A 24,019-nucleotide genomic window follows, 5' to 3' on the forward strand; every position below is an offset into this window, starting at 1 on the left:
TTTTCTCGAGCTAAAGAAGGGCGTAGACACTCAAAACAAATTCTGTGAAAGAAAAGATCTTCAACAAACAAATGCCCGAGAAAATCGTATGTTGTTGTCAAAGGTACAATTTCATAATGTAAATCGTGAGCGAAGCTGTTTCCAGCAAAGATGAGACAGAAGAACAAGATGGATGCGAAAATGCACCACAGACAGGCCTTCCAGCGAAAGAAGAAGACAAGACCCCAGCCATGGTGATAAAGAAAAGCGGGTATCCTTCCAACGCCGCAAGCTTAAAGAATCAGAAGACATCCAGACTCAAATCATGATGATTTACGCAGTCTTGCTCCACTGTGCCGTCAGACCGATCAGGGAACTGACGCAACCAGCCAGACCGACAATGCCATCGTCGACCTTGATGTAGCCGAGAGCTGAAAGAGGGACAAATAGATCGCAAAGATCCGAGATGAGCTGTGTCTGAGCAGCACTTCTCTCACTGTAGAAGATCAGCAAACTTGTCAGCATAGAAAGAGAAAGTGGACGAAACATACCGCTGCAACTTCTTAACCTCGACTGTCTTCTCAGCAGCGGCGGCCTTATCCGTCTGTGCAGCCTCCTCGCTCCTGCTCTTGTAAATGGTGTAAACACCGTTCAAGACACTAAAGCACAACCCAGTCAACCACCCCTTGTATGCCTGGACCTGCAACTTCTTGGCGGTAGCACTGGGCCTCACACCCGAGGCATCAAGGTAGGTCAATGTGTCAGTGAGCATGTAAGCTCCGTATCCAAGCTGTCTTCCAGTGGTGCAGAAGCGGATGACTGGATCCAGGGTCTTTGAATCGTAGGCAGTTGCTGCGGCGCGGAAGTGCTCGACAAACTTGCCAATACGCATGGCTTTACGGACGAGGCCGAGATTGGCTTTGAGCTTGGCCCATTGCACAACTGTCAATTGAGGGCTGTTGGTGCGGAGGGTGTACCAAGCGAGGAAGCGAGAGAGGTATTGAACGAAACGAAGGGCCTTGTCGCGACCAACTAAGTGGAAGTTGTTAGCTATGGAAACTCATGTATGCAATGCATATCGCAAAGTCGGGGCTCTGAACGCACCAGTCGTTGCGACGAACTTGTTGTAGTGCGCGACAGTAGGGTGATAGATTAGTGCATCGGCGACCATTGTGTGCTGCAGAAACGATTCTATTCCAGTGACTTCCAGGTTTTGGTTTATGCGATTACTCGTTGACGAGAGATGGATTTGTCTTTCGCAATGCTCAATAGGATGTTATCACAAGATGGTAGGGAATCAGAAGGAACTGTAGCTTGCACCTACCTCGGTCGTGCGGCTATGATAACAGAAGCGTCATGCCCACTCTATCGTGCCTAAACTTCGGTCTATCTATCTAAATTCCGACAAGAACCTTGTCTCCTTTCCCCCTTGGCTCCACTCGGTTACTGAAAGCATATCAAAGCTTCGAGTCAAATGCAGTTGGAGCTGCTTTGATTTTTGTTAACTATCAAGTTGTAGACGATGTTGTGCTCATTGTCGCTCTACTGAACCTGACGCCAACACGGAGTACATTCGCCCGAGCTTCAATTGCCGAGGCAAAAGACTCCAGCATGTGAATTTGCTTCTCTGAACAACCTATCTCAGAAACATCATCCTTCTCCGTGAAACCTTGACTTTGCTAAGGCGATGAGAGGCTTGCAATCAGAAGCGGTACCTAAGTAGTCTTGCGCTTACGCATGTTCCACAGCTTATAAGCAGCGAACATGACACAAGCAGCAACGACTCCCTGAACAATACCAGCGACAAGGAAGGGGCTATAATCATCCATCATGGAGCTCTGAAGAGCACTGAACATTGCACTGACTCCGAAGGCCGACTGGGCAGCAACAGTGATCGGTTCTGTCCAGCATTAGTCGACACTGTGCAACAGATGAATACTAAGGTTGTCTTACCTGGTGCAGGTCCAGCGCTGTTGAAGCCTGAGGACTCCAGGAAAGGAGTGGTAACAAAGGTAATGATGCTGACCACGATGGCGAGTGCGATGGTTGCGGTACGACCAGTCTGAGTCTTGAAGGTCTCCCTGAACAGCAAAGTGAAGGTCTCCAAGTTCAACTGGCGATCTCTGGCAACGTCAGCGAGATGGCTAAAGTCGTCGAGGGTGGGTTTCTTGACAGCGTTGACGAGATTGCGGAATCTGAGCTGCTTGACGAGAGTCCAGATGTCCTCGGAGACATTGTCCTGTTCGTGGAGCTTGATTTCGGACATGACTATAGACTTTGAAGATGCCATGATGACGACCCTATTGGCGGTGCGTATGAGGGGATCGATGAGAAGGTAAGAAGGTTGCTGAGAGAGAGGTGTTATTGAAGCAGTAGAGAGAAATCTATAAGTCTCTCACAGAGCACACTCCAGTGATAGTAAGCGCAGGACGAGTGAAGGGTTACCAAGCCGATAGACTGTAATAAGTGAAAGTCACCAGCTTCAAGCTTCAGTGTTCAGCAGAGTAGCCATATCCTTTGTGTGAGCCTGCTTCCACCACAATGCACTATGCAGCAAACCCCTCCCAAATGTCCCTGCTCAACGTCACATTCCTCTCACTCACAGCCGCAATATCTTCAAACCGCCTAACCATTAAATCACTGACCATCCTCCCAAACACTACACTCCCCCACGCATTGAGATGCGTGTAATCAGTCGGATTCAGATTGTACCTCCAAGCAGCTTCAGGACCAATGGCATTGCAGTATTCCGTCGATGCAATGTTGAGATCAATGTATCTCGAATGTGTTCTGCGTGCCGCAGCAATGGTGAGATTGCGTTGAACAGCCAAGTCTTGGATTATGGTCGGTGTGGTTGTATTGGTATATTTGCGGCGAGTCAAGGGGGTAACGAGGATCTACAACTAGCTGTTAAGACATATGGGCAGAGATGCACTAGAAGGAGGCAGTTACAGGGATGGCGCCAATGAAAGAGACTTCTCTAGCAAATGCTTCAAGGTTATCGCTGTATTGTGTAAGGTTGACTCCCGAGGTGGGCTTCTGATCGTTGTGACTGAACTGGATGGTCACGTAGACAGTATAGTCGGCTATCTTTGTCTTTGCCTCGTTGATCAAGTGGTTCCAATCACCGCCTTTTCGAAAGCTCTTGGTCGTGGCTCCGTTGTGTCCATAGTTGCGACCTGAGCAGCCTGTTCTTAAGGTGAAGTTCAAGAAGCCATCACCCCAGCCGCCTCCATCTACGCTCTGTGTTGCTGTAGTGCTGTCGCCAGCCAGAAGAAAGTAGGCAGATTTGAAGACAGAGAAGTGGCGCGGAGGCGGGAGACAAGTTGCAATGAGTGGAAGAGGGGATAGCAGCAAGGCAAGGAGATGAACGAAATAAATCATGACGAGAATGTAGTGTTGTGAAGAGGATGTTGACCTTGCCTTGGAAATTCTAGGTATCGTTGCATCCTCAGAAATCTAGTCAAATGCACAAAGCATCATCTGAAAAGGAGGAGGGGACTTCTGTTGATATTGAGTTGTTCCTCCAATCATACTCTACAGCTCGGGGTAGCTATATACCGAACTACATTGGAAGAAAAGTGGAGTCCAAGACGAGGAGAAAAACTGATGAAGTGTGGCGTTGATGTAAAGATCGCAACCGCTGGCGAGGATGATCTCATCCTGCAGAGGTTGTTTGCCCCGAGAGCGGGGAGGACTTGGAGGATCTGTGTTCATCGTCACGCTTCGTTTTGGGGGTTGGAAACTTCATGAGCGCCGATAGTTTGCAGGCATCATCTACCTTTGGGCACTACCAGAATGTTACCCTGCGTCGTGGTATGCGAGTACCGTGCAAGCTTGTCGCTTCACGCTCTATCACGAGAGCATAGAGGAAATTGTGCCGTGCGAAACTCCCCTGCCTATTTTTCAAATCCAGGCGCAGATCCACACTTTGGAGTATCGGTAGCCTGACGGGAAACGGTAGGATTTCTGAAGAGTATGTGATAACCAAGATGGCCACTGAACCCAAGTGTCAGAAATCTAACCTCTACGTCTGGATCTGACCGACGGAGGGGTACTCTGAGTACCAGTAATCTCAATCGTCTTTCTGCCATCGGCGTACAGACCACGTTGGATTTCAATCTCGGGCTCTTGTGTCTTTTCCTCGGCAGCCTTCTCTTTCTTCTCTGGGCGCTTTGTGCCAAAAGGTGGGTCGAAACGCTTGCGAAGAGCCTCGATCATTTTGGCAAACCAGTAAAAGTTGAGCACGTTAAGCACAACGTTGGAAGCCAGATAACTGAGAGCGAGCCAAGCAGGGATGGTACGAGAGCCGGCAAAGCGCATGATGTCTTCTGAGCCAGTGTAGGGCTGGCTCTGAGGAGTAACAGCGGACATGGACTGGTCGAGACCGTACTTGAGGCCGAGGTTTTCATCAAGGCCAACAACACCACCGTTCTGCATGGCAGTATAGACATCTTTGAAGACAAGGACTGAGTTGATGGAGCCCCAGATAAGGCGACAGAAGAAGAAAGTTGTGATAAGAATGATTCCGTTGATTAACTGATAGATGCTGCCTGTCATGTTCAGCTTGTCCATGAACCAGTGCATGTTGAGGGCGGGAGACGAGAGTTCGTAGAGGATGAAGACGGGGCCATAGTAGTTGAGGAAGGGACGCTTTGAGTCGTCAGTCAGCTGGGCTCGGGAGCAAAGGCAGACACGAAAAGGAAAAAGAGCTTACGAAACCAAAGAAGAAGACGGTGCAAGCTGAGATGGCGTGTGCAAGCATGCCGGGACCGAAGATAGCGATGTGGTATGTACAGATGAAGAGATCCCAAATAAAGTAGCCACCAGCCAGACTCTGGAGAAAGCCCAGAGCACCATCATAGCCCCAGATCTTGCCGGCCCAGTTCATGTTGCTGCGCTCCTTGTCGTAGAACATGATCCAAAGAGCAGTCGTGTTGACGAGCAAGCTCTGGACCATCGAGACGATGTGCACATCCCAGTTGATGCGGGTGCGTCGGTTGAATGAGCTGTAGACCTGAGGGAAGAAGCGGCGGGACAGGGCAGGCGCGATGACGGCGTTGATGGTCTGGTAGAGGACAACGGCGAGTAGGACCTCGTGGATGTGCATAGGCAGCGTGGGTAGCGACAGCTTGTCCGCCAGTGGACGTGTCGCCTCGGCGAGCCACTGCGGCGCTGGGAAAGGGAATGGGTCGCGCATAGTTTCTGGTGTCAAATGTCCATGTAGCTTAAGAAAGAAGGAAGGGAGGAAGGAGCAAAGGAGTCGGTGTAGATAACGTTATTAGCTGCAGCGACGCTGTCAAAGGCCTCGGCCGCATCATCAAGCCACGCACGCGGCGTCGCTCACTTGCACATGAATGCCATCACGCCGCAATCCATTTCTTTGTCACACGATCTTCTTGGTTCTGTATTATGACTATCTGATTCAGTCGTCGAACCCTTCAAACTCGCTCTCCTGCTCGCCTCTTGCCCGTACTGCCTCAATCATGGCTTGCAGTTCGGCTTCCTTCTTCTTCTCTTCTGGCGTGAGCTTCTTCTGCCTCTCGTGTTCGCGCCGTGCCAGCTTGATCTCACGACGCTGCTCCTTTGTCGCCTTTGCATCCTTTTGTGCTGTCCATGCCCTGTCTTTCCGCCTCTCTTCCTTTGTCTTGCCATCACCTGCCCTCTTGTTTGCCGGCCCTCCATTAGCCTTTAGCTTTTCCAACTCGTCAAGTCTGTGCTCTTCCCGCTTCTTGTCGTTGTACGCAAATGTGTCCCAATCAATGTTCTGTCCGAGCAATTTGTCGCCTTGATATTTCTTCAGCTCGGGCATCCTAGGTAGTCGGAGAAGACCCCAGCTATGCCCCAGCTCATCCCAGTCCAAATCTTGCACTCGGAAAATACTGCTCGCCGAATGTTTGCTGTATGCTTGCACCCAACTCACAAAAGCTCTCTGTGCCTTGTCATGTAACGCTCGATCCGACTTGAGCACCTCTCGGATCTTCCGTGTCGTCTCATTAGCCTCCTCTTCTGTTGGTTCAATAGCAGGAGTTGTCAGTGGTGAGATAGGTGTCTTTCGGATGCGCAGAAATTCAACATAATCCTCCTCTTTGCCTTTGCTCAAAAATGTCACAGCCAATCCTCGTCTTCCTGCTCTTCCTGCACGTCCGCATCGGTGAAGGAATGTTTTCGGGTCACTGGGTGGGTCTAGTTGTACTACGAGATCGACTGAAGGGATATCCAGACCTCGCGCTGCCACATCGGTAGTGAGAAGGATCGACGGCTCAATCGAGTTGACAAATTTGCCAAAGTTCTTGGTGCGCACGTTTGGCGGGTGTTTGCCATGGAGGGGCACGATCTTGAATTGTTTTGGGAGGACTTCGGAAAGTATGTGTTGGTAGTGATCGACAGTTGCGCATGTCGAGACATATAAGACTGTCTTTTGAGGTGTCGAGGGCAGCTGGACGAGTAAGCGGTTCAAAGCAGGTAGCTTCATACGGGGACTCGTCGTCAGATATGACATTTGCAGACTGGCGGGTGTGCGCTTGTCGTGAGCGCCGGAGGCACTCTTGACTTTGACTGCAATTCTGACGGGGTTTCTTAAGCCTACGCGGACAAGCTGATCCAAAGCTTCAGATACACTAGCACTGAAAAGACCCGTTCTCCTCTGCTTCGGCAATCTCGAGAGAATCTTCTGTAGAGTATCACTGAAACCAAGATCAAGCAGTCTATCGGCTTCATCCATGATCAAGAGCTCGAAAGAGGACTGCGGACAGTGTACGTGGGGTGAAGAGAGCAGTTCCAGCAGGCGCCCGGGAGTAGCGATCAGAAGGTTTGGTGAGGTACGGAGGAAAGCAGACAAATCTTGGGCGGGCGTTGTAGTGCCTCCGAGTAACAGTTGTGGCACAACCTTGGGAGTCGAGGAGGGAAAGGTAGGTTTCGGGGGAGCGTTCTCGTCGGTCATTTCTTCATCGTCGTCGTCGATGCCTTTCGGTCGGACAGCAGCGGACGGAGGATGGAACTGTAGTAATGATACGAGGACGGAATGGATCTGGGTTGCGAGTTCTCTGGTCGGCGAGATGATGATGGCGCCGACATGGTGCTTCTTGATGGGTTCGTCGACTCGTAAGAGACGCTCGACGGCGGGAATTAGGAAGGATAGAGTCTTGCCACTACCAGTGACAGCTTCAACGACGACATCCTTGTGACCCATGAAGAGCGGAATTGTACTCGCTTGCACAGGCGTCATGCGCTGGAAGCCCATGCTGGAGATGGCGTCCAGCATCCAGTCTGACAGTGCGGGTGTGAGTCCATCCCATGCTCTTGCTGACGACTTGTCTGTCGTCTTTTGCTCTGCGGCCTTCTTCTCTGCTGCCATGTTGGACGATGAACGGGGTTGCGACAAAAAAGTAGTCGTAGTAGGCGGACCTTTGCGCCTCGATTACAATAATTTTTGGCAAACATGATGCAAACTCGACCCTCGCTCGGCTGCACTTGCCTTGGTGGTTGCGGCCTTCTCATCTTCACCCCCGAGACATTTTTATTCGACCTTGCACTCTTATCATCAGGTAGAATGTCGAGTCCAGACGCCTTGTCTCTAGCCGGAGATGTTCGACATGCCCTGATATCGCTATCTCCAGAAGATCCTATTCATGAGTGTGGTAGTGCGCCACTCCAAATCATCCAACAACGCCCTGAAGACGTGCTAGCTCTGGCTCACCAGAAATTGCACACCTGGAAGTTTGATAGTGTCCCACTCTGTTGGCGTCGCTTGTATGAGGAAGCCAGCCTGTATCAGGCAATCCTTATCCTCAATGACCATGGCGCCCGTGGTCAGAAGCGAAAGCGCCATGCTTCACCATCGTCTGAGCATGACTACATTACCCGTCTAGTTCATTTGCTCGACATGGCAATCATTCTGACCGGTGCTCCTCGTCATCGCCAACTTATACTAAGTATCTTTGACTCGTTGCAACATTTCCTTGATCCAGACGAACACAAAGACATTGCTAAGACCTTTCCTGTTGCACAAATACCTCAATCCCAAATTGACACTTTCACTCGTGTCCAACGCCTAGACTTTCTACAGTTCCAACAACATCTTGACACCAAGACAACACCAATTATCATCAAAGGTGTGATCGATGAGTGGCCTGCAATAGATACCACAGATCGATGTTGGAATGATCCGTCCTATCTACTCAAGGCTACGCTCGGAGGGCGACGCTTGGTACCAGTGGAGTTGGGTAGGAGCTATACAGACGATGGCTGGTCTCAGCGCATCATGACATTTGCCGAATATATGAAGAGCCATCTCCTACAACCCAAGCAAGAACTAACCGGTTATCTTGCTCAGCACGACCTTTTCTCTCAAGTGCCGTGCCTGAGCGCAGACACAAATACTCCAGACTATTGTTATACAGATCCACCTCCGGCCAAATCCTTCTCTTCGACCGTCGAGGTCGAGACTCTGCATGAGCCTCTTCGCAATGCCTGGCTTGGACCAGCAGGTACCATCAGTCCGTTGCACACAGATCCCTACCACAATATACTGTGTCAAGTCGTGGGCTACAAGTACGTCCGCCTGTACGCACCTACACAGACAGAAAAGCTGTATCCTCGTGGTATTGATGAGACCGGCGTCAACATGGAGAACACATCACATGTCGATATTTCTCTAGTGAAGAAGTTGTACGCACCGGGTGAGCAAGATCACGTAGATGGGACGAAAGAGCAATTCGAGGAACAATTTCCATTGTTTGGAGACGCAGAGTGCATCGAGGGCGTACTGGGGCCAGGCGAGTGTCTGTACATTCCTGTAGGATGGTGGCACTATGTAGAAAGTCTCAGCACGAGCTTCAGCATGAGTTTCTGGTGGAATTGAGAGATTTTCCAAAATCTTCTTATCATACAAAGCGCCACCTCTTCGGAAATGAATTAAGCTTGAACCAAAGCCTTTGTGGCTTGCAATGGGGTATCGATGCAAAGAAGTGATGAAAACAACAAGAACGAAACCACCCACCACTTTCCTGCTACCGTATTTTGCTGCAATTGCTCGACCGAATCAATGTCCTTCTGACTGCGTGACTCCAACCATTAGTCCAATCTTGAGTTTTCGCCGACTCTTAGTTTGCTCTACGCCAGCTAGAGCCAAAATCTCTGACGGGTACAGGCTTCTCCTTGTCAGTCAGGTTTTGCTCTCTGACAACCTTTCTGTTAGGTCTCTCTCTAGCCATGTTGACCTTCAGCTTGTTTCCTGTTGAAGTTGTGGCTCCATTCACTGCGTTGGCAGCCGCTTGCGCCTCCTCGGTGGTAGCAAAGTCAACAAAGCAGTAGTGATGGTCACCAGGCATGGTTGCAGTAGATTCATGGGGTAAGATCAGCTTGCTGACAGCCTCGACCGTGTAGTCGCTGAACAAAGCCTTCATCTCCTCATTGACAATTTCTTGGCCATCAATGCGAGGCAAACCACCAACATAAAGTCTGCGGCCAGTCTCCACAGGTGCAGTCCAATGAGATGAAGCGTCATTGCGCTCCCAGCGGTTGAAAGCATAAGAATCCCTTTCGCCGGTCTTGGAAGGAGTCTCGGCACCATTGGCCGCAGGTGAGCTCCGCCATGTGCGCTCAGTAGAGAAGGGAGATCTGGTCGAGGAACGCATAGGAGTGTTTGTGCCATTTGCGCCGCGAGTCTTCGGTGTATGCACATTGACTCTAAGAGGACGGCCCATGAAGCTTGCACCAGGAAGCGAGCTGATGGCTCTCTGGGCCTCCTCTACCGAAAATAACTCGGCAAAACAGTATGATGGGTTTCTTCCAGTAAAAGGGTCGGTAGACATGTCCAGGCGTTCAATCTGGAATCCAGCTTCCTCCAAGTATTGTTCCACATCCTCGGCTTGTGCTGCGTAAGGAAGGTTTCCAATGTAAATGCGCTTGCTGGGCTGCGATTGCTCCGAGATCTGTTGATGTTCCATATTGATTTTCGAATCTGAAAAGTAATAATATTGTTGATATTGACGAGGTGTTGATGGCTGTTAAAAAATTTGGTTAAAAAGTTGCAAAAAGTCGTTTCGGGAAGGCTTCGAGAAGGCAGAAAGCTTGGGGAAGCTCTTGTGTGCTCCTTCCGCAAACAAAACAAACGCGTCGCGATCCGGGAGATCTAGACCCACTGCCGCGGCAGGCACAGATTGGGCTAGGGTTGCCCGTTGCGAACAAGCTGACCCAGTGAGTTTCAGCATGCCTTCAACTCTGAGCAGGGAAGACTTTCAAACGTCTTGCGCGCAGGGCTGGCATCTCTAAATATTTTCGTCCCGGAAGTGGCGGATCACCTCGACATACCTCGACAAATTGTGCTCCCTACAGCGCACACACGCGAGCAGCTCATTTCTCAACTAACCTGCTGGACCGGATGTTCACGGCTACGATTCATTGACGCGCAGCGGCTGTATTCGAGCGTACGCTACATGAAATATACGACAGCGTCTCGCAGACTGGAATCTCGATATGCCTTCTGCCATGTTTGAGCCATCAGGCTCAGCAGCAACTGATGCACATCTTCGATTGGTGCAGAATGTCGATTGGGCCACAACATCAATAGGTGCTATTGATGACTGGCCTTCAGAACTCTTGTTATTGTTCCATCTAATCATTCTCGATCCACAACCTAGGTTACTTATTCTCGGACCGGATCAATTGCTTCTGTACAACGAACCTTACGGCGAACTCGTCGGCGAGCGGCACCCAGCAGCTATTGGACGACCCCTACAGATAGTTTTTCCTGAAACTTACGATTATGCCGCGGAAATTCTGGAAGAAGTCTCTACCACTGGCAGGGCTTCCATCGAGAAGAACTTTTGCATGCCGTTGATGAGAAATGGTCGTCTTCTAGAAATCTACATGTCCTGGGTCTTTGTACCATTTCCCAAGAAAAGCTCACTGATGGGAGCTTCGGTCATTCTTCGCGATGAAACGGAGAAACGTTTGTCGGATAGAAGGCATATCACATGTCATAACCTGGGCCTTGCCCTCAATCTGGCCACGGACATGTCTATGTTATGGGATAATATACTCGGGAGCTTGTCTGAGAGGTACGTACAATTGGGCTGAGCAAGTTGATAATTTAAAGACTGGCTCTGAAGTTTCGGCCATCTCGTACTTACATATGACCTGTTGCTGACATGAACGACCCTTCAGAGAACATGATTGCCCATTTGCTCTTCTCTACGCGCCTGAAGTTGATGCTAGAGGTGATGATGAGCTGGTGTTTCAGCTAAGAGGCTCGGTTGGAGATTTTGCGAACAATTCAGTGGTCACACATGTTCTCAATCTGAACGGCACCAGCAGCGATCCTCTCAACAAACATCTGAGCTTAGCCTTGACTACGGAAGATCCAGTACTGCTGACCACAGAAGACGGTAGCCTTCCGGAATCTTGGTCAAAGGCAGCGAAAATCCGCGGATGGGAAGATACTTGTACAGAAGCCGTCATTCTTCCTTTGCAATCCAACCGGCACCACAAAGTCAGAGCTATGCTAGTCTTAGGAGTCTCTACACGATCAAACTACGATACCGCGTACAAAAGCTGGAACGAAGAGTTAAGAAGAATAACTGGAAGCACCATTCATTACCTCAGGCGAAAAGAGCTTGCGGCGCTGGAGATTGCTCGAGGAGAAAATAAGGCCAAGACTATTAGCCGTCAGTACAGTCATCTCGTCAAGGTTATGGAGCTTAGTGATGTCGGCATCTTCAGTTGCGACAGGAATGGCAACTTACTTGAAGCCAATGAGTCTTGGTATCGGCTTTCGACTGTTCCCAAGCAGAACGAACCAGTCCCTGCGTTCTCTTGGTTGGAATCGGTTTACGATGAGGACAAAGATCTAGTCATGTCTAACTGGCATAGCATGCTCCAGGGAAAACCGGTCACCGTACGTCACAGTCAAGTCTGAAGTCGCTTTCGAAAGGTGCTGACCTCAAATAGTACCAGATGAGATGGAAGCATCCTGACCGATCAGAAGGAAGATGGATCCTGGCTGTATGTCTCCCTGTGATGGACGAACATGGCAAGATCATCAGCATTGGTAAATTCCTTAAAAGCTTTTTGTGTACTCGAGTCAGACTGATGTTTTCATAGCTGGATGCACAACTGATATTGACGCTCAGAAGCGGGTCGAGAAAGATGCTCTGCAAGCATTGCAAGCCCTTGAGCGAGCGAGCGCCAGTGAGCAAAGATTTCTTCGTTTCACCGCAAGCTCTCCAGTAGCCGTGCATATCATAGAGATGCCCAGCAAAGTGATAAGCTTTTGCAATAGTGCTTGGTTCGAAATGTTGGGCATCACTCCTGTGCCTATCAGTCAGCTAGACTCTTCGTGGACGGACGGAATTCTGGAACAGGACTTGCCATTGCTACAAGACACGGTCCAACGTATTTTGGCTACACGCGAACCTCAGACGACCCAGTTCAGATTCCGTCGCATGTTCATCAGTGGTGACGGACATCGGTACCAATCTTGGGGTTCATCAATGTCACACGCAGAATTGGACGAGCATGGAGCAGTCAAGGCAATCATGACGACCACGACCGATATCTCGCATTTGAAATGGGCTGAAGAAATTCAGAAATCAAGAGTTGAAGAAGCCCTGGAGGCCAAGCGCCAAAACGAGGTGTTCATTGATATGACTTCGCAGTAAGTAAAACCTGGATTCATTATACGGTGATTTACTGACCTTTGTGCTTCTAGTGAGGTATTATTTCGAGCCATGATGAAGATGCCTTTCAGATTACTGACTCCTATGCAGATTAGAAATCCCCTCGGCGCGGTCGTACATTGTGCAGATGCCATAGACGAATCTCTGGAAGAGATGAGATCTACCATGGAGAAACTACAGTTTTCTGACGAAAAAGCAGGCCAGCGTCTACGTGAGTTGGTTGAAAGCAGTGCAGAAGCTGTCCAAACCATCACGTCGTGTTCGAGCCATCAGAAAAGGTATGCTGTCGAGATACTTGAATCTGACGACTCATAAAAAGCACGCTGACTTTGACTTGCCAGAATCGTCGATGATCTTTTGACCTTGTCTAAGCTCGACAGCAACCTTTTACAGATAAACCAATCTCCAGTTCGTGCCGCAAGTATCCTGGATGACATGCAACGCATATTCGAGATCGAGGCCGGACGCGCTCATATTGAATTACGGATCCAAGCCGATCCTTCAATCAAAGCCATGAGCGTCGACAATGTCATGCTCGACACTGGCAGAGTGCATCAGATTCTGATCAACTTGATCACTAATGCGTTGAAGTTGTGAGTATTACTGGTGGTTAAGCTAGATCCCAATATTGACTTGGTCCCAGCACAAAAGATCGACCGAAACGATGCGTCACCATAACCATGGGCGCTTCTAAGATGCGACCTTCCGATGGTGCGTTGTTGTCAACCATCGACTTTGCACTGCCACATACTCTAAGCGATACCGTTCGTGAGTCCGAAGCGCTATGTACAGGTCCAGAAACGTTTTTCATCTGGTTTACCGTGTCAGACACGGGAAGAGGTATCAAGCCAGAGGAAAAGACCAAGCTCTTTTCGCGCTTTCAACAGGCATCGCCACGCACCTATGCAAAGTATGGTGGCTCAGGGCTTGGCCTGTTCATCAGCAGAGAACTCGCAGAACTTCAAGGTGGCGAGATAGGCATCGCTACCGAACTTGATGTTGGCTCAACCTTTGCATTCTTCGTCAAGACACGGCCGGCCGCGGCACCAGCAGAACAACGCCTCAAGGACGAACTTGCATTCCGTCCTCGTAGTGGATCTACTCAGACAAGCTTCAGCAACGAATCAGCACAAATCCATGTCCTAGTGGCCGAGGACAATCAAGTCAATCAGAAAGTACTCAAACGCCAGCTCACAAATAAAGGCTACGTGGTCTGGACAGCAGACAATGGTCAGGAGGCCATCGACTTCTTGCGCCAAACCCGTTATTGGAACAGGCCTGACAAAGGACAAGGACAGGAAAAAGACCTCCACGTCATCCTCATGGACACCGAAATGCCCATCATGGATGGCCTTACCGCTGCGAAGAAGATTCGCGACATGCAAAGGTCGGGTGAATTGAAAGGGCACGTGCCTATTCTTAGTGTCTCAGCGAATGCGAGACCTGAACAGACCAGTATGGCGATAGCGGCTGGAATGGATGACTCCATCAGCAAACCATTCAGGATTGCGGACTTGACCCCGAAGATCGATCGACTTGCTGATCTAGCTCATGCTAGCTAGTTCGAATCGACTTGCTAGTCTAGCTCATGCGAGTCAATCTGCATTGTGTTTTGAGTTTTTCTTTTCTTAGTCTAGCCTTACTCGTTTTGATGAAGATGATCTGGATGGAAGGGATTTTGATGATTGGTGGCATATGGATGGAGGGTGGAGTGGCTGATTCATTAACGTGTTGTATCACGTGGGCAAGGTCACACTGATTTGTCATGATTGTATATTACAGGAATTACAGGAAAGAACTATTTTGATGGAGACGCTGGACTATGACATTATATTTACAAAAAAAAGTGACGAGGACCTGAAAGTCCTGGGGGGTATATGGAGAAGCAGAGAAAGAAAGGACCAAAAGAACTGATCGTGTTGGCATCGCCATAAAACGTGTCTCGTGTTACAGCCTGTAGTTCAGAATGATTGTCAGCATACATTCGTTCAAGGCTAGCATCGAGGACTTTGAGGTCAGAGGACTTACCAAGTTCATCAGATATCTCTCAGGTTGAGATGGAAGACCCTCGTAACATCATGTCTGTTTCTATGGACTTGACAGCCTCGTTTACATCATCGAACTGTTTGAGATGTCGAAGTATCACTTCGGTGTCTGGAGGTGATGCTCTCCGCAGCATGAACACAACCGATCGGTATGCCTTGAGCTCTTCTCGAGAGGCTTGTTGTTGTGTTTTGCCTTCTTCAACCGAGTAGGCGCATGGAGTCGCTTTGTCTAGGCAGGTGTTGCATCGCGGTCGGGCACCGTCACACTGAAAGTCATGTGTCAGATGATTGTTATTATTATATATTTTGAAACACGAAAAGAGTGTTTTTGAATTTAATTTTTTTCTTTGTGTGAACACACCCTTGATTTACGTTTCCGACACGGGCGACATGCGGCTAGTGTTTGTCTGCGCCTCGGCTTTGAAGAATCATTTGGTGTGTCTGGAGTCTGAGATTGTGTTGTTGTTCTCAGTGGTGGTGAGTTGGGAGTTGTTGTGGCCGACGACGATGACAAAGATGAAGTCGAATGATAAAGACCCGGCGGGCTGTCTGGTAATGAGAGCGCTTCTACATTGCCGGGAAAGGAAGGATAACCCATGGCAGGCTGTTGATCGTATTGAAGCCTCGGTTGCTCGTTATAAAGCATGTTAATTGCAATAATATTATCCGCAGCTGACAGGTCAGGATGCGCTGGGTTTGTTTGGATCGCAGATGAAGGAAGAGATCAGAAAACAGCAGAGGGAAGTCAGGCAGATTATTGTGGCATGAGGCTCAAATGCGATATTTGTAAGAACGGATTAATGTCAGGTGCAGAGCTTAGCTCGGACGCAAACCCGAGGCTCGCTGGTTGGGCCAGACCTTTGGCTGATCCGACTAAGCTTTCGTGTAACTCAAGATCGGGCAGCGGCAGCATCCACAACACTCGAGCGAGACCCAACTCCGCGATCAACCGACATGCAGATCATAGGCCCTTCAACGTTAAAATACATACCGTGCTTACCATCCGTCTCCTGCAACTTGCAAGCACACACAGCCTCGTCGTCTAATCCCACCTCGCTATTGTGCCGAACTCCCGTACCAAGACCCTCCAAAAGGGTCAACGACGTCTTTGATGTCTGCTTGTGTACATTCGAGCGGGTGATCGGCAAGATTATTTCCAGCGGACAAGGTGTCCGGTCGGTCCTTCGCTCCGCCGCCGAACACGCACAAGCAAAAGTCACAGCCACAAGCCATTGCAGCCCCATAGCAGACGTTTGCCATGCCGTTCCGCTGCTGACATGGCCAAGCCCAACGAAAACCTTGGAATATGCTGACTCCGTTACCTCATCGATGACCTCTATGGCGCTTCGAACTTGTGATAATTGCGTGGTAGATAGAATAATCAAGCGAGCGCGTGGACGCTTGCGGAATATGCTCCGGAACAAATCAGACGCAGTCAGGGACTCAGGGGAAATTTGTGCCGTGCGTGGTTCGCGATCACCACCCCGAATGAGCCAAGCCAACATTCGAGGCCCTTGAATCGCGATGCAGGGCATTGAAGGGTCATTTATGCCTAAACAGTACTTATTGATCGTTGCGCTAGTCGACGACTGGAAGGTGCATCTTCCTGTCCTGGGCTTTGAAGCAGGGCTGGCACGGTATAACAGCGACATGTTATTGCAGGTCTATGCAGCTATAACACAAGATGAAACAGACCCTCTTCTCTACATGATCCTTGATCTGGTTGCCGTGATCAAAACAGACACACAACACAGCCTCGAACCTGAGATCCTGACTAGGAGTTGTGCTATACAGAAAAATCATTCCGTGTACATCAGGCTGGGTTGTGTGTCTCGCAACTCACGTTGATGGATGGGACAAGCGCATATTTCCATAAAAGGCTAACAGTCCAGACCAAGGATCTGAGAGCCGAGCATAGCCAGATATCAGTAATCAACTCGGAACATCGGCCGCAAGACTTGCGATTGGCTAACTGAGAATCTGCACAACTATTATGCTTCACGTCACGCGACCATCACGTGAGCATCATCTTAGCCAAGCATCATTATGGTCAGACATCATTCTGAGTTTACGACAAGAGTGTGACTTCCGATGTGCACCTTCCGAAGCTTTCGACACTCTAGGAGAATCAGCGGCATGCAGTGCAGCACGTTTATCTAACCTCGACAGTTCCTGACGCAAGTATGTCATTAATACCTCGAAGCGGTCTCTTCTGCCGACTCGGTTTCGGAAGTAGCACTGCCCCATGGTGAGATGCCGAGATGAAGGTATACGTCACTATCATCCACATACTTACACTCTCTACCATGGGGTAGGCGGGGAGACGACAACCATTGCGATACTATCACGATTACCGCGGAAGATTGCGTTGTACGCTTTCCGAGCCCTAAACCATATATCTCGAGAAGGAGCTCCCCAGACGTTCCTGCATGTTTTGTTTCCATCAATTGCAACAATCTTCTCCACTTCTTGGCCTCGGATAACCGAACATATAACAAGCGGCAGTCGCTCACCAATTCATTAAGAAGCAACTTGTCCTTCATCCTACACAACGATCAGGATGGCAGGCTCAAAGCCACTTGGTAAAATTGCCATTGTTGGTGGTGGCATCAGCGGTGTCACCCTTGCAATCGCTCTTCTCGAACGTGGACTCGATATCAATGTTTACGAACAAGCTGCCCACTTTGGCGAGATTGGAGCGGGTGTGGCATTCAATCCCGCCGCTGCTAGAGCAATGAAGATCTGTTCTCAAAACATCTACGCGGCATTCGAGAAAGTGGTGACCAAGAACCAGAGCGAAGACAAGCAATCAGTATGGTTTGACTGGGTGGACGGCTATCACGATACCGAAGTTGGAAAGGAGGAGTATGCTTTCAGCATCGGCAACGAAGCTGGAGCCAACGCTGTGCACCGAGCACATTTCCTGGACGAACTGGTCAAACATGTGCCTGAAGGAGTCACACATTTCGGAAAGCATCTGGACACTATCGACGAGCTTCAAGATGGAAAGTTGAAGCTGAAGTTCCACGACGGAACTGATGCCACAGCAGATGCAGGTACTTGTTACTCTGTGAACGACTTTTCCTTGGACGAGAAAAGCTGACAAAAACAGTCATCGGATGTGATGGCATCAAGTCCAAGGTGCGAGCTTGGATGATGGGTCCCGACAGCCCATGCACTCCTCCAGTCTATACGCACAAGTACGCCTATCGCGGCTTGATCCCGATGGACAGAGCGAGGAAGGAACTCGGTGATGATCTAGCACAAAATGCAAAAATGCACATGGGTCAGGATGGCCATGTTCTGACTTTCCCGGGTAATCATTTCCCCAATTATGATTGCACAAGGAGCAGAGCGAGCTGACAAGAGATAGTCAACAAAGGAGCTACTATGAATGTGGTTGCTTTCAAGGTCGACCCTGGCGAATGGCCGTCGAACACCAAGCTCACCTTACCATCAGAGAAATCGCATGCCTTCAGAGACTTCAAGGATTTCGGCGCCACAATCCACAAGATCATAGAAATGCTAGAGCCTAACCTTGACTGCTGGGCCATCTATGACCTTGGTGACAATCCGATGCCGTATTACAACAAAGGTCGCGTCGTGGTTCTCGGTGACGCTGGCCATGCCACCTCTCCTCATCATGGTTTGTATGACCCGTCCTTCGTATAGAACCATTCGCTAACCTTTTCTCCTTCACTAGGTGCTGGTGCCGGTATGTGCATCGAAGATGCGGCAGTCATGGCAGAACTCTTGATAGATCCTAGAGTCGCCGAAGCTGGCCACAAAGGTTTCGATGCCGCCTTCCAAGCTTACAATGAGCAACGACTGGAGAGGACACAATGGCTTGTCCAAAGCTCGCGACGTACAGCTGATCTTTACGAGTGGAGAGCAGAAGGCGTTGGTAAAGATTTCAAGAAGATTGAAGCAGAGTGTCGCGAGCGAGACGAGTATTTGTGGAACGGCCAGGTCAAGGAATATATCGAGGAGGCAAAAACATTGTTGGGCAAATACCTTAAACAGTAGTTTGTCCGAGGATAGAAAGCTCTCCAATTGGAAAAGTGAATATAAATGCTGTGTATTGATTGAAGTGTACTTGATAGAAAATGTAGCGATGGAAAGAGTGCAGTGAATAGCGAACGCTCTCGAATCAATGTTCGCTATGACATCCTCACACGTCAGCACTTCAGGCTGCGACTTTCTGTAGCGACAACCCTGACTGATCATGAATGCTTCAAAACGAGTGTTCAATCAGGCTACTACAAAAGCTCTTTCTTCCAAAATGGCGAAGATAGCAGTGACTCCTTTGCCCTCACGGAACCCGGACCCAGTGGATCTTCCGGCGCACTGGACCAATAATCCGCCAACATCATTCAAGAATCCTTGGCCCAGCTTCGCAAAACAACATGGACCGCTGGATGCTTTGAAGGTACGCTTCAGCACCAACAGAAACTTTGTGCCCGTGCCAGAGACCAGGGACGAGTTGGTTAAAGTCCGCAAGCCAGATTGGGGCAGAGGCTCAGATGGATGGCAACAACAGCTGAAAGCGACATGGCTGGGTCATGCTGGATTCTTGGTAGAGACGGCTTGCTCAGCCTCCACAACAGGACCTGAAGTCTCGGCCGAGGATGGCAAGGAAACTACCAGAGGCATTCGAATCTTATTCGATGCGGTGTTTAGCGAGCGAACAAGTCCGGTGGGTTGGTTAGGACCTAAACGATACACGCCTACACCTTGCACACTGGATGAGTTACCAGAGGTCGATTTGGTAATCATCTCGCATAACCACTATGATCATTTGGATATTGCGATCATCTCGCATGTTTACAGGAAGTCGAAAGCGGCAGGCAAGAATATACATTTCTTTGCTGCGCTAGGCAACAAACACTGGTTTCTGAATGCAGGCATTGGGATCACCGCGGACGAGGTCACAGAATGCGATTGGTGGGACAGCCAAAAGGTCGATGTTCAAGGAGTAGGCAGTATCAATCTCACATGCACGCCGACACAGCACTTCTCTGGACGAACTCCATTTGATGCTGGGCACACTCTGTGGTCTTCATGGGTTGTTGAAGACGTGCAATCGAACAAGAAACTCTACTTTTCGGGCGACACGGCATACAAAGCCACCTCTGCAAAGACGGCATGCCCAGCATTCAAGCAGATAGGCCAAGTCTTTGGTGGATTTGATTTGGCCATGGTACCTATCGGTCTGTACTCGCCCGAGTGGTTCATGAGCAATGTTCACTGTTGCCCTGAAGACAGCCTTGAGATTCACAAGGACATTTGCAGCAAGAAGACTATTGGTATGCACTATGGAACGGTGCGAGGAGGGCTCAGCGCGCAATATGAAGACGTCAGAGAGCCGCCAAGGCGTTGGCAAGAGTGCTGCGCAAAAGAAGGGAAATGGCAGACGGAATGTTGGTTGTGTGATGTGGGTGAGACGGTGACAGCTGCTTGATGGCACGAGAGACGTAATCATAATATTCGCTCATTCAGAAGCGTGAGATGAGATGAGACTTATTGCGACATGCTGTGTCTGTCATCAAGTGTGTTACAAGAAGGCGTACCGAGTTTTGAAAGATGTGGAGAAAGTCTTCATGTTTCAGCGAGGATGACGTGCTTCATAGTGTCAGAGAAGCACATGGCGGAGAGGCAAGACTGCAAGGACAAAGATTGAGCGTATTGCAAGGCATCAAAAGACAGCCAAGGAATGATTGCGTAGTCTTGTTAATGGGGATTGCAGTCATGCAGCGGCGGCAACAGAAATGGGGGACGCGTATTCGTCAATGTCGATGCTTATGTCGCCAAGGACAAGATGGCCAAGCGCTTTACAGTGGTCCGAGGCGGCAGTGCGGTGAGGCTTCACGCCTTGGGGCCATGGCCGTGACGGCTGGTCACAAATAGCATCTCATAGCCTTGAAGGAGTTACCAAAGCGAAAAATAGGAACGAGAAGGAAACAAGTCGAGATATACAGACAAAGTGAGCGAGATGAGGAGTTGGAAGTAAATGGGTATCCATAAATAGAGCAGAATAGGTAATGAATGTGTCGGAGTTTAGATTGCAATACGACGGAGTTTTGCTAGCGTTGGAGAAAGAGCAGGGTCCAGCGTGGGCAGTGAGAGGCTCTCGAGGCAGTTGGTTGCTAGGCCAAGGGAGCTGCCAATGCCATGAGCCATGGCGCTTCGGCCGACCGAGTCGACATTGTGCTCGTATCAACCATGTCGCTGACTTAGGCTGTCGCTCTCGCTCGTTGTTTCATACCATTCGCTCCTCTCGGCTTCTGTCTGACTGCCATCAACAAGTCTGTCTGTAAACAAAGACGCAGGGCAGAAACGCTCCACTGTATACGACGCCCGCATCCTGAATAGGACGCTAGACCGTCCCGCCACCACGCGCGTCCATGGCCGCGACTGCCTTTCGCTTCTGTCTACTCACAGTCCTTTTCGCTGCTTTGGTCGCTGCCAGCTCGACAACACGCAACCCTCTACGTGCCATATCCACAGTCCAAAATGCCACCATCCACACACATAGCCATCGTGTGACCGCTCTCCATAACTTTGACCTGTCCTTCGTGTTGCGCCCAGATCTTCATGTCAAACTCTCTCTCGAGCCCAATCATGAACTTCTCCCAGACACTGGCTTGGTCGTCTCATATTTAAACCCCGATGGATCCGTCTCTAGGACCGAGGACCTTGACCGTCTGGCCCACAAGGTCTTCCGAGGAAGTGCTTGGTACCGCCAGGAAAACGTCGACGACGAATGGATAAGAGCAGGATGGGCAAGAATCACCGTCGTCAAGGATGGTCTGCAACCTCTGTTCCAGGGTGCCTTTGCCTTGAACCACGACAACCACCACATTCAATTGGCTCCTCACTTCGCCCACACGCGCCACCACCTCGATCCCCATGTTGATACCGCAGACGAGAACTCCATGGTTGTATACCGCGACTCTGACATCCTGCGGGACCAGGATGTCGACTATATGCAAGAGTTGAAAAGAAGCCTGGAATACGATGATGGTCTCACATGCCACTCAGACAATCTAGGCTTCAACGGCCAACCCGATCATCCTGTTTACACCGCCATGCAGCGACGATCTGATTCTGTCCTGGGAAGCGAGACTTTGAGTAACCTCTTTGGCAAACGCCAGGTGGATAGCAGCACTTCTGGCAACTCGGCAGGCGTCGACCTCACTTCCACTATTGGCCAGACTCGAGGTTGTCCCAATACCAGACAGGTCGCCCTCGTTGGAGTCGCTACTGACTGCACATACACCGCGCAATTCAACTCGACCGAGTCTGTGCGCATGAATGTCATTGACCAAATGAACACAGCATCTAGCATATACGAACAGACTTTCAACATCTCGCTTGGTCTGGCTAACCTGACCATCTCCGACTCGAATTGTCCCGGCACCCCAAACTCTGCAAGTGCTTGGAACCAGGCCTGTAGCGATAGCGTCGACATTCAAGATCGCCTCAACTTATTCAGTGCATGGAGAGGCAATCAGCAAGATAGCAACAGTCATTGGACACTGCTTAGTACTTGCAATACCGGAAGCGCCGTCGGTCTTGCCTGGCTTGGCCAAGCATGTGTCCAGACCGCCTTTTCTACCAACAGCAGCACTACCGGAAATGGTCAATCTTCTAGCAGTGGCTCAGAGACCGTCACAGGCGCAAACGTTGTCGTGAGAACTCAAGGAGCTTCGGAATGGCAGATCATTGCCCACGAGACTGGTCACACTTTCGGTGCCGTCCATGATTGTACAGAACAGACTTGTGCGCAATCTTCGACCGTCGGCAGTCAACAGTGCTGTCCACTGAGCTCTTCCACCTGTAATGCAGGTGCACAGTACATCATGAACCCTTCGACCACTTCTGGTATCAAGAACTTCAGTCCCTGCAGTATTGGCAACATTTGCAGCGCTCTTGGGCGCAACAGCGTCAAGTCCACTTGTCTAACTGCCAACAGAAACATCAAGACCATCGGTACGCAGGAATGTGGCAATGGAATTGTCGAAGAAGGTGAAGACTGTGACTGCGGCGGCGAGTCAGGATGTGGAAACAACTCATGCTGTGATGCAAAGACTTGCAAGTTCAAGAACAATGCCGTCTGTGATGACAGCAACGAAGGCTGCTGCAACAACTGCCAATTCGCCTCCAACGGAACTGTTTGTCGCGCTTCTACAGGCCCGTGTGATCCTGCAGAAACCTGTCCAGGTACTTCAGGTACCTGCCCACAAGATGCCAACGCGCCTGACGGTCAAAAATGCGGCAATGGCCTCCAGTGTGCCAGCGGTCAATGCACAAGTCGTGATCAGCAGTGCAGGAGCGTCCTGGGCGGCTATCAAGATGTTGGAAACAACACTTCGGCTTGCGACAGCTCGACTTGCCAGATTAAATGTACGGGCGGTAGATCTTCTGTGTTTGGAAACAATGCCTGTTTCGAGGTGCAACAGAACTTCCTCGATGGCACACCTTGTGGCGGCGGAGGCAGATGTGACAATGTAAGTTTTGACAATGTCGGCGAAAGACGAGGAGCAATTACTAAGAACCCTTCAGGGACGCTGCAAAGGCACAAACGCTGGAGGCCAGATTCGCTCATGGATCGACGACCACAAAGGCATTGTAATTGGCGTTTGTTGCGGTGTAGGAGGCCTTCTTCTCTTCGCAATCTTCGGCTGCTGTGCTCGCGCCTGCCGAAGACGCAGAGTCAAGCCTGTCAAAATGCAATCACCACCACCTGGTTGGGGCACTCAGATGCGTCCTATGCCGCCAGTCAACTCATATCCACCACCGCCGCAACACTATGGTCAGGGGTACAACCAAGGATATGGACAATGGGCACCACCGCAAGGGCCGCCTCCACCAGCATATACGCCGCAAACGAGGTATGCTTAAAGGGCATCATCCTTGGCTCTGTCGCTGTTTCGTGTAATGGGAGATACGTTGGCGTTTTTCTTTGTTGGCATCTTAGTGATTTGCTTGAACATACTATACTTCCAGACATCACTTGTACATAATCTAATGGAAGGAACTGCTTGTATGATTTCATTTTCAAGACTGTTTATGTGCTCGCTCAACATGGGCTGAATTCTGATGTGTGTATGTGGTATCTGACCGGTCCAATGCTTTGTCTAATTGAATCTCCTAGGAGAGGGCCGATAGCATACTGCCACGGATTTCTGGATTCAATGGATATTGAGGCCAGCTGCTGCGACAGCCAGGCGTCAGAATCTTGGACTGTCAAAAGCTATCCTGAGGAGAAGCCAATCAGCGGAAGATCAAGGGTATTCCAAAGCAACTCTTCAC

At 49.9% G+C, this 24,019-nt stretch overlaps 12 protein-coding genes across 12 annotated transcripts; 5 read left to right on the forward strand and 7 right to left on the reverse strand.

Moving 5' to 3' along the window:
- Window positions 1–312: 312 nt before the first annotated feature.
- Window positions 313–1,150, reverse strand: M437DRAFT_47737 (peroxisomal biogenesis factor 11; the record flags this gene model as incomplete). The annotated part of the gene is made up of 3 exons (XM_041021515.1): window positions 313–475; window positions 531–1,011; window positions 1,084–1,150. The coding sequence occupies 3 exons, from the start codon at window positions 1,148–1,150 to the stop codon at window positions 313–315; spliced, it is 711 nt and encodes a 236-aa protein (XP_040880192.1).
- Window positions 1,151–1,694: 544 nt separating this feature from the next.
- On the reverse strand, window positions 1,695–2,245 carry M437DRAFT_47626 (uncharacterized protein; the record flags this gene model as incomplete). Its single annotated transcript, XM_041021487.1, has 2 exons — window positions 1,695–1,879; window positions 1,933–2,245. 2 exons carry the CDS (start codon window positions 2,243–2,245, stop codon window positions 1,695–1,697), a joined length of 498 nt encoding a protein of 165 aa, XP_040880193.1.
- Window positions 2,246–2,609: 364 nt separating this feature from the next.
- On the reverse strand, window positions 2,610–3,270 carry M437DRAFT_9067 (SGNH hydrolase; the record flags this gene model as incomplete). Its single annotated transcript, XM_041029063.1, has 2 exons — window positions 2,610–2,876; window positions 2,932–3,270. Coding segments are annotated over 2 exons (606 nt in total), but the record flags the coding sequence as incomplete, so codon positions are not given.
- A 729-nt stretch (window positions 3,271–3,999) lies between these two features.
- On the reverse strand, window positions 4,000–5,179 carry M437DRAFT_84205 (DUF887-domain-containing protein; the record flags this gene model as incomplete). Its single annotated transcript, XM_041028063.1, has 2 exons — window positions 4,000–4,632; window positions 4,697–5,179. The coding sequence occupies 2 exons, from the start codon at window positions 5,177–5,179 to the stop codon at window positions 4,000–4,002; spliced, it is 1,116 nt and encodes a 371-aa protein (XP_040880195.1).
- A 225-nt stretch (window positions 5,180–5,404) lies between these two features.
- M437DRAFT_65773 (ATP-dependent rRNA helicase SPB4) lies at window positions 5,405–7,336 on the reverse strand (the record flags this gene model as incomplete). Its single annotated transcript, XM_041024636.1, has 1 exon — window positions 5,405–7,336. The coding sequence occupies one exon, from the start codon at window positions 7,334–7,336 to the stop codon at window positions 5,405–5,407; it is 1,932 nt and encodes a 643-aa protein (XP_040880196.1).
- A 195-nt stretch (window positions 7,337–7,531) lies between these two features.
- On the forward strand, window positions 7,532–8,842 carry M437DRAFT_47593 (Clavaminate synthase-like protein; the record flags this gene model as incomplete). The annotated part of the gene is made up of 1 exon (XM_041021483.1): window positions 7,532–8,842. The coding sequence occupies one exon, from the start codon at window positions 7,532–7,534 to the stop codon at window positions 8,840–8,842; it is 1,311 nt and encodes a 436-aa protein (XP_040880197.1).
- Window positions 8,843–9,083: 241 nt separating this feature from the next.
- On the reverse strand, window positions 9,084–9,929 carry M437DRAFT_47670 (RNA-binding domain-containing protein; the record flags this gene model as incomplete). Its single annotated transcript, XM_041021502.1, has 1 exon — window positions 9,084–9,929. The coding sequence occupies one exon, from the start codon at window positions 9,927–9,929 to the stop codon at window positions 9,084–9,086; it is 846 nt and encodes a 281-aa protein (XP_040880198.1).
- A 541-nt stretch (window positions 9,930–10,470) lies between these two features.
- On the forward strand, window positions 10,471–14,221 carry M437DRAFT_48029 (uncharacterized protein; the record flags this gene model as incomplete). Its single annotated transcript, XM_041021579.1, has 7 exons — window positions 10,471–11,042; window positions 11,149–11,878; window positions 11,932–12,031; window positions 12,085–12,637; window positions 12,731–12,937; window positions 13,001–13,252; window positions 13,303–14,221. The coding sequence occupies 7 exons, from the start codon at window positions 10,471–10,473 to the stop codon at window positions 14,219–14,221; spliced, it is 3,333 nt and encodes a 1,110-aa protein (XP_040880199.1).
- Window positions 14,222–14,706: 485 nt separating this feature from the next.
- On the reverse strand, window positions 14,707–15,302 carry M437DRAFT_75065 (uncharacterized protein; the record flags this gene model as incomplete). Its single annotated transcript, XM_041026347.1, has 2 exons — window positions 14,707–14,970; window positions 15,066–15,302. The coding sequence occupies 2 exons, from the start codon at window positions 15,300–15,302 to the stop codon at window positions 14,707–14,709; spliced, it is 501 nt and encodes a 166-aa protein (XP_040880200.1).
- Window positions 15,303–17,264: 1,962 nt separating this feature from the next.
- M437DRAFT_84210 (salicylate hydroxylase) lies at window positions 17,265–18,730 on the forward strand (the record flags this gene model as incomplete). The annotated part of the gene is made up of 4 exons (XM_041028064.1): window positions 17,265–17,760; window positions 17,817–18,020; window positions 18,078–18,350; window positions 18,408–18,730. 4 exons carry the CDS (start codon window positions 17,265–17,267, stop codon window positions 18,728–18,730), a joined length of 1,296 nt encoding a protein of 431 aa, XP_040880201.1.
- A 256-nt stretch (window positions 18,731–18,986) lies between these two features.
- M437DRAFT_75067 (Metallo-hydrolase/oxidoreductase) lies at window positions 18,987–20,165 on the forward strand (the record flags this gene model as incomplete). Its single annotated transcript, XM_041026348.1, has 1 exon — window positions 18,987–20,165. One exon carries the CDS (start codon window positions 18,987–18,989, stop codon window positions 20,163–20,165), a length of 1,179 nt encoding a protein of 392 aa, XP_040880202.1.
- A 982-nt stretch (window positions 20,166–21,147) lies between these two features.
- M437DRAFT_22134 (zincin) lies at window positions 21,148–23,416 on the forward strand (the record flags this gene model as incomplete). Its single annotated transcript, XM_041019034.1, has 2 exons — window positions 21,148–23,214; window positions 23,270–23,416. Coding segments are annotated over 2 exons (2,214 nt in total), but the record flags the coding sequence as incomplete, so codon positions are not given.
- Window positions 23,417–24,019: the final 603 nt, after the last annotated feature.

The sequence above is a fragment of the Aureobasidium melanogenum genome (genome assembly GCF_000721775.1).
Source record: "Aureobasidium melanogenum CBS 110374 unplaced genomic scaffold scaffold_9, whole genome shotgun sequence".
Lineage (NCBI taxonomy): Eukaryota > Fungi > Ascomycota > Dothideomycetes > Dothideales > Saccotheciaceae > Aureobasidium > Aureobasidium melanogenum.